Source organism: Schistocerca americana, chromosome 2 (genome assembly GCF_021461395.2).
Source record: "Schistocerca americana isolate TAMUIC-IGC-003095 chromosome 2, iqSchAmer2.1, whole genome shotgun sequence".
In the NCBI taxonomy this organism is placed as follows: Eukaryota; Metazoa; Arthropoda; class Insecta; order Orthoptera; family Acrididae; genus Schistocerca; species Schistocerca americana.
In genome coordinates this window covers 871,809,426-871,822,985 of record NC_060120.1, presented here as the reverse complement: position 1 = coordinate 871,822,985, position 13,560 = coordinate 871,809,426, and the positions used below count along the sequence as shown (strand labels likewise).

The window sequence follows — 13,560 nt, the reverse complement described above, 5'->3', positions numbered from 1 at the left end:
ACATCCACAGAAGCACTGAAGCCATGATTCATCCCATGCTTCATATATGAATGCAACAGGATGAAACCCCTATATGGGAAGTATCCCAAGACATGCATTTCACAGTGAATGTGGATGTAGACAAGATGCAGAAATACATTACTAATATCATAGCAGGTATAGAACAAAATGTGTTTATTCTACAATTATTATTCGACAGAGCAGGGGAGTAAATTCGTATTTAGTCATCCTGCAAAAACTTTTGTTACTAGTTTCTGGGTCACAGCCTCATACTCGAGCAATCATTCCTGCCATCAGCTAAGCTGTCAGGCTGCAAACTGGCATTACTATGGGACAGAGTGGTTACAACCAGCAGCGATGCCAGATTACAGCCCAACTCTATCAACTATGGGTGCACAAACAAATTTCTCCTTAAAAAGTAATGAAGAAAATCATGAATAACAGTAGCACTTTTATTTAATTACAACATTTTCACAGAGCAAACATACACAGTGAATGACACAGACAGCTGCTTGCTTGTATCATTCATCTTTTTTTTAGTTTTATATTCTATGCTATGGATACTGAATTAAATCAAACAATTCTGTTTAGTGCTTCACTTGACAGAAATAATCATATGCAATTAAAATTAATTCAATGACTAAAATGGTAATAATTTCAATGACACACTTCAAATAATGAGACGTATAATTTTACGAACAGACAGCATGCATTCATATAACTGATTCGCCTCGATGGGCAACAAATCCACCTTCTTCAGTGCAGGTGAATGATTATACCTGGCCTCCTGCAGGAATCTCAAAGTAGTGAGCACTGAGGACATGGACATTGACTATGGACAGGTGGCACCAGGTAGAAATGCCCATCTGCCGAGAGGCATACTGAGCTATTCCATGCAGTTGCCATAAACACTGTGTCCGGGTGGTGCAGTGGTTAACACAACTGGCCAGTAAGCATGAGATCCCAGGTTCTAATTGCAGTCCGAAACACATTTTCACTCATTGCCACTGGTTCCGTGACGAGTCCTGATGCAGCTGGCAACAACAGTCCCTGCCCTTTCATCCCCCACACCCCATCCAGCTTCAATTTACACATGAGGTATATAATTTTATACAATGAAAATTATAACCTGTTACTGTGACAGTTCACATAATTGTAGAAATAGTAATAACAAAACCTCAATGACTCTTCCAAAACATCATTTTGAATCATTAAATTACCTTGCAAAGTTGAACCACTGGTCGTAAACCATGTACTTTTTTCTTGTGCATATAAGTGCTAATGGAAAATATTTCAGTCAAAAAATAGCAGATCATTTAGTTTACTGGATATACATTCAGAATAAATTTCAAGTATTTTGAGAAATGTTATCATGGACAGTTTGAATTAACTGATTTATTTGTACATATTAAACTTTTTTTCTAATACAAAGAGGAAGTCCTATTAGATAGTCTGAAGACAAAATGGCTAGGACTATTTGAAATACATAAGACTATTTTTTATCACCAGCACCTGCGTCATCATACCACTTCTTAAACACCATGGCATCTGGATGATAAATCTCATCATATGACTTTATTGCCTTCTTTGCTCTTTCAAACCAGGCAAGAACATTAGAATATTTCTTGTAGTCAAAGCCAACAGCCTGTAAAGAGAACAATTGAAGAGTATACAGTACATGTATTATTTCAGGCTTAGTGTATATGCAACTACAGCCACTGATTATCAAAAACTCAAGTTGAAAAGGTCCACGTTGATTTTCGTTTACATTTAGTGACTGCTTCATTTAACTAACTATCTGAAGAGCAACTATTTAATACCAGACTAAAGAATAGATGTAAAATATACAGAGTGCAAAAAATTATGTTAGTGAAGTTCAAGGGTTAATGGAAGATACCATGAGGAACAAACTGAGGATAGAAAACCATTTCCAGATAATCATCCTTCAACAAAATTGTGGGAGCCAATGCCGGCCGCTAGTTCATCCCTTCGGCAATGAATGTAAGTCTTTGTGCTGATGGACGTGCTTTTCACAATAAGCGTGACTGTGTTAACGATGTTGGATGGTGGGAAATATGTTCACACCTGCCACAACACTGATTGCTATCTGTTGGCATTGCTGCCAAAAGGGATGAACTGCAGGTGTTGATCTCTATGACATCAACATCCTGCAGTACTGTTTTATGAGGTTCTCAGATGTGGATTCGCATCCTCAGTTTGTTTGTCGCCACACAATCTACTATACGTCAAAGCTGTTGGTGTTGTTTTGTTGCACTTTGTACTTGACAGTACAATATAATGGTGAATGTATTCTGATTTTATATGTTTTGATGACATATTTTATTCTTCTTTTAAGAGTGGATATGATGTTTATTTAACCAAAACCACTAATTGAGTTTAACGAAAAGCAACCTGTACTTTTCTTGTCGTAAGTTTTACATTTACTCGCCATACTCTGGTGGCTGGACAGCTTGGTGGCTTGTGCTCAAGCATATGAACTACAACTTGAAAAATTGCTTAATAGTCGAAATTGACCAATAGTGGAAATAAACAATAATTATAGTCCAGGGCAGAAATGTCTTCATTTCAGTAAAGTATTTTAAAAACAGAACAAAAACCAAATAACTTTCAAGAGTGATATATTAATAGGAATTGTTTAATCTGTGGTACCAGGCAATAGTAATAAAAATACCTCAATAACCAAATAGGGTAGCTGAAAAAGGGTAGAATGAAGACAGAAAAGTGTGAGTACCATCAAAACAGGGTGATTTCGGACAGTTTTGTTATTATTTTGATTGTGACTTTCGTATATATTGTTAGATTAAATTGATTGTTATGGAAGTGGTAGAGTATATGTGTAACGAATAAAATATCCCCAAACCAGAAAGTGTATGTGTAGGTATATTTATCTGAAGCAGTTAAATAAAGTGTCCGAAGTCACCCCATGGATTGGGCTGATTTCAGACACGTGTGTTTTTTAAATCTCTGTCCAAAGTTACAGTATATAGAGGGCAAATTCGGATAGTTACTGCCTTTTTTTTTAAATTCTACATGCTTTTTATTTGATTTTGGTGACATTTTACACATTTTAAAGTGGCCCTTTGTTACGAATAAGTGATATGGAATGATATAATGAATTTTATATATTATAGATAAGTTTTTATTTTGCAAGAATTTAAATAAAATTTTTTTACAGTTCTTAATTGAAATATTAGAAACAGACAGAAACAAACAAAGTAATTTAACTAAAAGATCAAAATAATTTTTCTCACTCATCATTCTAAATTAAGTTGCAAACACTTTAAATAAACGACTGTCTTCGAGTCTAAAGCACATCATCTTGAACATTCCTCTCCTCTCAACTGGTGTGGGAAGTATTCTCAAAATTTGCAGTTTTTGTATTGTGTCTTCATCGGGGACATTAGTAAACACAAATATGTTTTTACTGTTCTCGTGTGGGCGCAAGAATTTCATACTTACTCCTGTAACACCAAAATTTGTGGCCACTCCAATATACTGCCTTGTTTGCTCCTTGTTTCCACATTTATATTTGTACTCTGCAACAAGAAAAGCCTCTTCTTTCAGTGGTGAAACTTCAATGGATGATGTGTAGTTTTCACTTTCACTACTGCTAGAAGCAAGCACTGTGACTTGTTTCAGCACTGTTTCAGTTTCCTTGAAAATCTCTGCCAGTGATTAATTTTCCAGGTTGAACGTCTAGTTTGCAGCAGCAGTGGGAGCTACCAAGCTTATTTGGAGGATAACGGTTCTTTGAGCATTTTTTCAAAAGTGGAAGCCACGCGTCTGCGTTGCTTTGCTGGCTCTCCTCATTATCAGGCAATTTTCATAAAACATGATCTGGATCAAAAGGGATTAGCCCCGTGGCACGAAATCCATCCTTTATGTTTACCTTGGAATTCGCTGAAATCTTAGTCAGTGTCTGCTTCAGAAGAAATGGGAAGGCATCCTTGGAAATGGTCCCACGAGTGTGTTTCTTCCAATCAGTTAATACAGCTTGCCACCCTGCTTTCGTTGGCCTGAAGAAGCTTACATCGAGCGGTTGGAGGAGGTGCGTGCTATTGGGGGGGGGGGGGGGGGGGGGGAAGGAGAATGAATGAAATATTGTTCCGTTCACACTCTTCAATAACACGTTAAGACACGTGACTGGATAAGTTGTCTCCAATCATGACTGTTAGCCCGTTTTGCCTCTTCAAATAGGGCAAAGCGATTGTAAAGAACCAGTCTTCAAATACTGGCAGGTCAAACCATCCACCTTTGTTCCTATTGAAACGGGCTCCTCGTGGTCCACCTTCTTGCCCCATGTCCCACAAATGCTCTGATTTGTAAAGGACACACGGAGGAAGCAGTTTACCATCAGCACTAGCTGGCTTCATTATTGAGACACCAGATTTTGATGAGTCCATCACTTTTTCAGTATGCTTACTCCCTCGTTTCATAATTATCTGGTGCTTGCCTGGATCATCTGAAATGTTCGTTTCATTATAGTTGATCATATTGCTAGGTGGGAGATCTTCCAGCTTTGCCTTGATATTAGAGAAAAACACTTAACAGTCTTTGTTCACTTCTGCACAAGCTCATTAAATATTTTCGCTTAAGCGAACGGCAAGATCTTCTGACTGTCGTTTGAGGAATAAATGCACCCATTCTTCTCCTGGCAAATTATTACGAAATTTCCTCTCTTTTCGGCCAGATTTATTAAGATAGCCTTTAACTAAATATCTAATACCCAATTTAGTGAAGGGAATTCCCCAATGTGCAGCCCTCAAGATACCTTACTTCAACATTTCTTCTTCTTCTTCTTCTTCTTCTTCTTTATTTAGCACTGGCTGTCCTCCCATTTTTTTCAGATGTGCTTCCTGCACTTTATTTTGTATGATTGATTTAGGTATACCATACAAATCACACGCTTTTCTGTATGATAATTTACCACTCCGAATATCATGAACAGCTTTATCTAAAATTTCCGGGTCATAATTACACCATACTATAGCACCTCTCCGGCTGTTATATGTTCTTGGCATTGTCCGAAATCACCCCACACAGTACACAGTTTTACAAAAACTGTCGTTATTTTATAACCTTGCACGAGAAACTCGACAAGCTTGTACAGAAATTGTCTCAATGCTGTTAGCTACTGAGCGCATCGACAATTACGGTTACAATAACTTCCCGCTCGGTGCAACAATAGAAAGTTTCCACTTTACGATAATGCATGGATTTTTAACAGTGAGACTGTTCGTCAATTATTCACCTAGGGAAACAATTGATGCACAATAAAAGTTGTGGAAAGCAATAAATGCAATCTTGCGCTTAAAATAACTGGTGCACAGACGTTAAAATAAGTAACTCTTTGTTTCTATGCAGTGGCAAAGAGCAAATAAGCCATACTGTCCGAATTCGCCCGGTGTCAGAAATCACCCCATTTGATGGAACATGTTACGAAAGCATTTATGAAAGTGCTGAGCGAAAAGTGTATTCAGTTTATAGTTCTATGTTTATTACATCAACGAAATTCAGGATGGAAAAAGTTTTCATTCCACACGATTGTGTAAAATCATCATCAGGGATGCCATACCGAGCGTCTAAGCATATGGTATATACTGTTTGAATGGGGAGTGATCAGCAGCTATCAAATTTTCATTTCCAATAGCTGAAAGTTAATTTGCGTCAATACACAGCTGATGAAATGGATGTAGATGAAAAAAGTATATCCCCTTCAAAAATACTCCCCATTAGATGTAATAAGCTTTTCCAATCCCTGAAAGATGTCTCAAACTTTATCTGATATTCAATAATGTTGTGTGTTTTCTTTCTAGGTGCCCATTCAAGATTCCTAGATCTCATTTGTTCTTTTTCGTTATTGTTCTAAGAGCTCTCTTTTGTAATCTGAAAATTTGTTCAATGTTTAGTCTGCCTGTGCCCCAAAAAATTCTACCGTATCTAGTGACTGAGTGAATATATGCATAATAAGTTACTTTCAATCAATTACTATCACACACTGATGCTGGTACCCACAGAGCATATCATGAGGCAGAAACCCTTACTGCGATTCTTTTTGTCCACCACTTCAGTTGGTTATCTACATCCATTTCTAAAACCTCTGCGTTACTTAACACAGCTTAGCGACTCATGATTTACACTCAGTTCAGTGTTGTTGTTGTTATTTCTTTGTATAGAAATGTATACTTTTGTCTTCGTTATGTTAAGTGTTACTTTATTCTCCTCTAACCATATATGTACTCTATTAGCATCAGCTTGGCACAGCAGTAGCTCTAGTGACATATCTGTGATTATTTTGTTGCTGCTGTCAGCAAACAGAATTTTGTCTGCCTGCATGACTCTTTCAGGGAAGTCATTAATATGGATTAGCGCTCGACATATTCCCTGTGAGACACCTAGGTAGACATGTTCCGCATCTGATAGATGCTCCTCTATGGAAGTGAGATTTCTATTGGCCTGTGAAATTTCTACTCTATGTACTGTATTCATGAGATATGACTGGAACCACATGTTTACTACTCCTATTATTCCCAGTGCCTCTAGTTTGTGGCAAAGTATTTTGTGATCTACTCTATTGAACGCCTTCGGCAAATCTAAAAAAAATTCTTTCATACAATAGTGTCTATCCAGGGCCCCCATTATGCTTTTAGTGAATTCTGCTATTGCTGTTTCTTAACTACTGCTAGTCTGAATTCAAATTGTGATTCTATTAGCAAATTATATTATTAAGGTAGTCAATAGGTCTATCTTCCACATCTGTTTCTATGATCTCTGAAAATGAAGATAGGGTGATATCAGTCTACATTTTCTATGTTCTCAGTATCACTCTTTTTGTGTACTGGTTTAAGTATTCCAGAAAGGTAACTGAAATGAAAGATTAATTTAGAATGTGTGTTAAGGGCCCCTTCACATTATCAATGAATTCCTTGAGCCTACACACTGGAAATCCATCTAGCTCAGTTTACTTGGGATACAAATTAACGCTCCTCTGTCCCTTACTTAGAATTTATTTCTCTGATTTTTTCTTCCATTTCCTTTCTTAACAACTGTCCAGATTGCTTTGCTGTCATTGCCCAAATTGTATGCGATTCTCTCATTCATGACTTTTCTGCTGCTAGCAACACCTTCCTGTTTATTCTATTGTATTTTTATAGTAGTCTAGAAATTGCATGTCACTCAACTATGCTTGTAAAACAACAACCCTTTAATGTTTTCCTTAGTTATGGGATCAGGGAAGGTCACAAGTGGCCGCATTTGGTGACTATGGAGGCCGGGGTATCATTACAGTATTGGTTATGGCAAAAAATTCAGAAACAAGCAACAAAGTGTGAGTAAATGCAATACTGTGATGCAGAAATCATTAATTGTTTTGCCACAAATTCAAGCATTTTTTCCACATTGTTTCAAGCAAATGCAAGTAGTACTTCTTATCAATGATTCGTCCCTATGGCAAGAACCCATCGGTGCAGTACACGTTAAAATCGAAAAACAGAGTAAGCATCACATTCATATCTGACCACACATGAGCTTTTTTGGTCTTTGCAATCCATAATTCTTCCACTGGGATGACTGAGTCTCAGTTTTGATGCATATCCATGAAGACATGTTTCATCAAATCTTATGAAATGTTTCAATAGTTCTGCATCACTGTTGACTCTACGATGTTGGAACTACCAAAACACAGATAACCTTTTTTCACTTCGTCTAGTGACTCTTAAGCAAATTGCATTCACCGTAGTTTCTATTCACAATTAAATAATTTTGGAACAAATTTTGCCATCTCTTATTTCATACCTAAAACATATGAAAAAATGGCATCACATGAACCTGCTGATATGCCATCATCATCAGCAAGCAACTTCCCTGATTTGGTGATCAATCATAATCACTTTCATTTTTTCCATATTTCCATTGTTGTTAATGTGCTGGGGTGTCCACAGCCCTAGTCATCTCCAATGTTTTAATGGCTTACTTGTATATCAACCATGAACCATTGTTTTGTTCACAGCACATTCACCAAAAGCGATATTTGAAGTATGACAGACTGCTACTTACCACACAGAAGAGACACTGAGCAGTAGAGAGATACGTATAAAGTGCATACAAAAGTAGATTAGGTTACCAGACAAAGTCCTTCCTCAGACATAGAAAACACAAATACACACAAACAAAGGGCCATTGTGATCTCCGGGTGCTAAGATCTGCATGGAATGAGAGTAATCTTGGCTGGGGTAGGTAGTGGCAGTACAGAAGAGGCATTGGACAGGGTTGGCGAGGGGCACCAGCTTAGGGCTGGGGAGATGCTATAGTGATGCCTGTGTGAGGGTGCAGGGACATTGTGGGGACAGGATGGAGGGTTGTCAGGTGCATCATTGGGAAGCTGTGCTTGGAAGGATAAAAGGGAGAGAAGAGAAGAGGAGAGAGAGAGAGAGAGAGAGAAGGGGAAATGACTACACCACTGGGAGCACAGCAGGCATACGAGAGACTGGAATGGGAGCAGGATAGGGGATAGATGCAGGTGGGATGGGGACTGTTGAAGGTCAAGGCTAGGGGGTTACAGAAATGTAGAATATGTTATAGAGAGAGAGTTCCCAGTTGCACAATTCAGAGAATCTTATGTTAAGTGGGCACAGCCTTTGAAGCAGTCACTTCAGTCAAGCACACCGTGTTGTGTATCATGCTTAAGAACTTAGAAGACCAACTGTCTCTTGATCACAGTTTGGTGGTATCCATTCATGCAGACAGACAACTTGGCCATGTAGAATGCCACAATGTTTGTAGCCAATGGCAGACAACATGCCTGCTTCCACAAGCAGCCCTGCCTTTGATGGGGTTGGAGATGTTTGTGAAAACGATGGAGTAGATGGTAATGGGAAGATGTATGGAACATGTCTTACATCCTGGTCTATCAGAGAGATATGAGCCAGGTGACAAGGGGCTGGGAGCAGTGGCCAAATAGGGAAGGACAAGGATACAGTGCAATATGGGTGAGGAAGGACTTTGTCCAATAGCTTGATATACCATTAAATGTACTTTAAATGTGCCTGTCTGCCACTCAACACCCCCTTTGTGTGAAGAAGAGCAATCTAACCCATTTCATTGTTGTTACTCCATCCCAGACTTTTCTTCATTCAAAAGCAATATTTAAAATTCCAAAAACTTCAATTTTATTCCATTCATACTGCACAATTTAATACAAATCCTTTGTCCATTTTTATATATAACAAATAACTGCCGATGCAAAAACACATGTAACCTTTTTCAAAGCTGACAAAAAATTCAATATCTGCTGTGCTAACACTCTGCAGATAATGTAAACATGTTTAGCAACACAACAATGACAAAACTGCACAAATCAAATTAACACAACATGCAAAATTACAAAATTCCCATTACTTTTTTAACACATATTGTATAACAAATTTCTCTGAAATACTACCAAGTGGCCTCACTCTGATTCACTTATTTTCTGCAACTACTGGTTGCTTCTTGACAAAGCATTCTCTTCATTTTCACTTCCTAATGTGAGGAACCATGTATTTAAAAGCCTCAAACTGTTAAGAACAGAGCCCATTTATGTCCTGTGTGTACATTATCTTGTTACAGTGTGAAATGTGTTGGTTGGTTTACAAAAGAAATGAATATTTTCAGTGTGGAAGGTGAGTAAAAAAATATGATTATCTGTTTAGAAGCAATTTGGTATTTGATTGTGTGATATAGAGTGAAGTGGGAGATGGCATATTAACCCTGCAATATTATTAGACTCATTCCAGAATACAGTCAGATGGTTCAGCTTACACTGACAGTTCAAACAGAACTGAACACACAGCAGCAAGTTCTAACAGCAGCATGCTCGTTTTTCTGCGAGAATGATGATGAGGCTCAGAGTAGCAAAAGTAAAGTCACAATTCTACATAACATTACTCTATATGACTAATTAATGAAAATGTTCTTAAATATTCATCACCATTCATACGAATCGCAAAAATCACAAAAATGAAACATTCTAATATCACTACCCACAGAATGATAATTTATGTGTTATTATAATGATGAAACTATTCTTTCAATGATAGAAGTTTTACTATAAAAACCGCATAGCCTAAATAACATCTGACTGACAAGAAGCTATTCTGTGACACAGAAGCATTACAGACAGAATGCTTTCAGTACAGGAATTTTGCTACGAAAAAAAAAAAAAAAAAAAACCCTCCAAAACAGAGTATCAAGAATACAACATAAAATTAAATGAGGACCCTGCACAAACAAAGAAGACACTCCTACAATTTATCACAATATTTGTACTCTGATCTAAATTCTTGTTAAGACTAAAATCATATTAAACAGGTTTTTAATTTTTCAGTATGTATAAACGGCTGCTTATGTTCCCTGAAACAATAGTGTTAAATTCGTAGAATGAAATAGCAGATAGAAACAACAACTGAATACTGTATGAGAAAGAGCAGACGTTTCCCACTCCCTCCCCTCTCTCACCAAAATAGTTGCCCCATACTCTCCCTCATTATGGGATTTATGGAACATGCTGCATAATTGAACAAATGGCCATTAAAATGTAGGGTGCAAACTGTTATTTGTCCAAATAAAGAAATAAATAAATCAATATTGCACTTGATGGAATGCTTCTTTGTTGATAACAGTGAATAAAAAGTTTCATAACTGAATAATGTAGAAATGTTCCAGCTTAATGAAACAGTCCCACTGACTAACTTTTCACAAACAGTACTTACTTCTGCTGCGCCAACTGAAGATACCATGGAATAATCAGCAATAGTCATAGACGTTCCAGCCACCCATTCCTTTCCTTCGAGAAAAGTATTTAGGAAATCATAGGCTTGTTCTATTTTCTTAAACTTTTCTGGATCAAACTTTGGTGCTCCATAAAACAATACTGGGTACTGCAAAGAAATTTCTGTCATTAGTACCATGAATACAATGTAATGGTACAGAATACATTAATCTCCCTTCTGTGTGTAGAACTGTCTTAGTCGCTTACTAAGTTTTGGCATCTGCTATCATCAGATACCTGCAATTAAGAATACGGGAAAATAACAAGCAACATGTGTTTGTAACACAACATCAAGCTACAAAAGACTAAAAATCAAAGTTAAAACATAATTATAAAAACTCACTCACCACAAACTTAGAAATTGCAAAATAAGGTCCAATGTAAGGAATAAAAACGTGTGCCTACTCAGAGTGTCAACTACCAGCCTGGCTCGCACATTTCACAAAGCTGCAAGTTTCAGCTGCCAGATGGTGCCAGTGTAGAGAACATTACCTTCAAATTTTATTGATTTATTTTTTTATTATTATTTTTTAGTTTTGCAGCAAACAACCTGCCTCATATAAATCAAATTACTGGTTCTCCAGCAAGACGGATCTGCCATCCAAAGTATTTTGATTTGGTAATCAAATTATTTTCATCTTTAATGGCAACCCAGTTCTAAGCAAAGAAGGGAAGGCAGAAAGGTGGAAGGAGTATATAGAGAGTTTATACAAGGGCGATGTACTTGAGGACAATATTATGGAAATGGAAGAGGATGTAGATGAAGACGAAATGGGAGATAAGATACTGCGTGAAGAGTCTGACAGAGCACTGAAAGACCTGAGTCGAAACAAGGCCCCGGGAGTAGACAACATTCCATTGGAACTACTGACAGCCCTGGGAGAGCCAGTCATGACAAAACTCTACCATCTGGTGAGCAAGATGAATGAGACAGGCGAAATACCCTCAGACTTCAAGAAGAATATAATAATTCCAATCCCAAAGAAAGCAGGTGTTGACGGATGTGAAAATTACCAAACTATCAGTTTAATAAGTCACAGCTGCAAAATACTAACGCGAATTCTTTACAGACGAATGGAAAAACTGGTAGAAGTGGACCTCGGGGAAGATCAGTTTGGATTCCGTAGAAATGTTGGAACACGTGAGGCAATACTAACCTTACGACTTATCTTAGAAGAAAGATTAAGAAAAGGCAAACCTACGTTTCTAGCATTTGTAGACTTAGAGAGAGCTTTTGACAACGTTAACTGGAATACTCTCTTTCAAATTCTGAAGGTGGCAGGGGTAAAATACAGGGAGCGAAACGCTATTTACAATTTGTACAGAAACCAGATGGCAGTTGTAAGAGTCGAGGGGCACGAAATGGAAGCAGTGGTTGGGAAAGGAGTGAGACAGGGTTGTAGCCTCTCCCTGATGTTATTCAATCTGTATATTGAGCAAGCAGTAAAGGAAACAAAAGAAAAATTCGGAGTAGGCATTAAAATTCATGGAGAAGAAGTAAAAACTTTGAGGTTCGCCGATGATATTGTAATTCTGTCAGAGACAGCAAAAGACTTGGAAGAGCAGTTGAACGGAATGGACAGTGTCTTGAAAGGAGGATATAAGATGAACATCAACAAAAGCAAAACGAGGATAATGGAATGTAGTCAAATTAAATCGGGTGATGCTGAGGGAATCAGATTAGGAAATGAGACACTTAAAGTAGTAAAGGAGTTTTGTTATTTAGGGAGTAAAATAACTGATGATGGTCGAAGTAGAGAGGATATAAAATGTAGACTGGCAATGGCAAGGAAATCGTTTCTGAAGAAGGGAAATTTCTTAACATCGAGTATAGATTTAAGTGTCAGGAAGTCGTTTCTGAAAGTATTAGTATGGAGTGTAGCCATGTATGGAAGTGAAACATGGACAATAAATAGTTTAGACAAGAAGAGAATAGAAGCTTTCGAAATGTGGTGCTACAGAAGAATGCTGAAGATAAGGTGGGTAGATCACGTAACTAATGAGGAGGTATTGAATAGGATTGGGGAGAAGAGAAGTTTGTGGCACAACTTGACTAGAAGAAGGGATCGGTTGGTAGGACATGTTTTGAGGCATCAAGGGATCACAAATTTAGCATTGGAGGGCAGCGTGGACGTAAAAATCGTAGAGGGAGACCAAGAGATGAATCCACTAAGCAAATTCAGAAGGATGTAGGTTGCATTAGGTACTGGGAGATGAAGAAGCTTGCACAAGATAGAGTAGCATGGAGAGCTGCATCAAACCAGTCTCAGGACTGAAGACCACAACAACAACAATCTGTTTTACAAGTCTACATATTTTAGTATATTGCTTGGCTAAGTTTTAGTTCAATGTGTGCAGTTTTTTTATTTACGGACACACATAATTATAATAGCAAATAATACTTTTATAATATCATCTTGTGAATGCAAAATGTAGTTAATACTAAATTCCATGTAGCTACTGTATACATATTATTCTGTGATAGATTCAATGAATACCTATTGCCAAATTTGGATGAACTGCACCTGGATCAATTGGCATCAACTGAAAAGGCTAATTTTATGAGTATGCCACTACTTTCATTTGAATAATGTTTTTGGTGGGTTTTTTATTATTTGACTTTGAATGTTTGTCGGTGGAGGAATGGTTGGTATCTTTTATAGAGGAGGGTAGGTTCCATGTAATAGGTTGAAGGGGCTGGTTTATGAGAGCAGAGATTTGCTCAGTGGGGG

General features: G+C 37.6%; 1 protein-coding gene across 3 annotated transcripts in view; it reads right to left on the bottom strand.

Moving 5' to 3' along the window:
• Positions 1 to 438: 438 nt before the first annotated feature.
• LOC124596047 (glutathione S-transferase 1-1-like) overlaps positions 439 to 13,560 on the bottom strand; it is a 56,101-nt gene continuing 42,979 nt past the window's right edge. For all 3 annotated transcript variants that reach the window (XM_047135019.1, XM_047135018.1, XM_047135020.1), the window contains exons 5-6: positions 10,770 to 10,937; positions 439 to 1,645 (exon numbers count right to left, since the gene is read on the bottom strand). In XM_047135019.1, the coding sequence (XP_046990975.1) occupies positions 1,493 to 1,645; positions 10,770 to 10,937 (321 nt within the window). In that variant the 3' untranslated portion in view covers positions 439 to 1,492. The remainder of the gene's footprint in view (positions 1,646 to 10,769; positions 10,938 to 13,560) is intronic.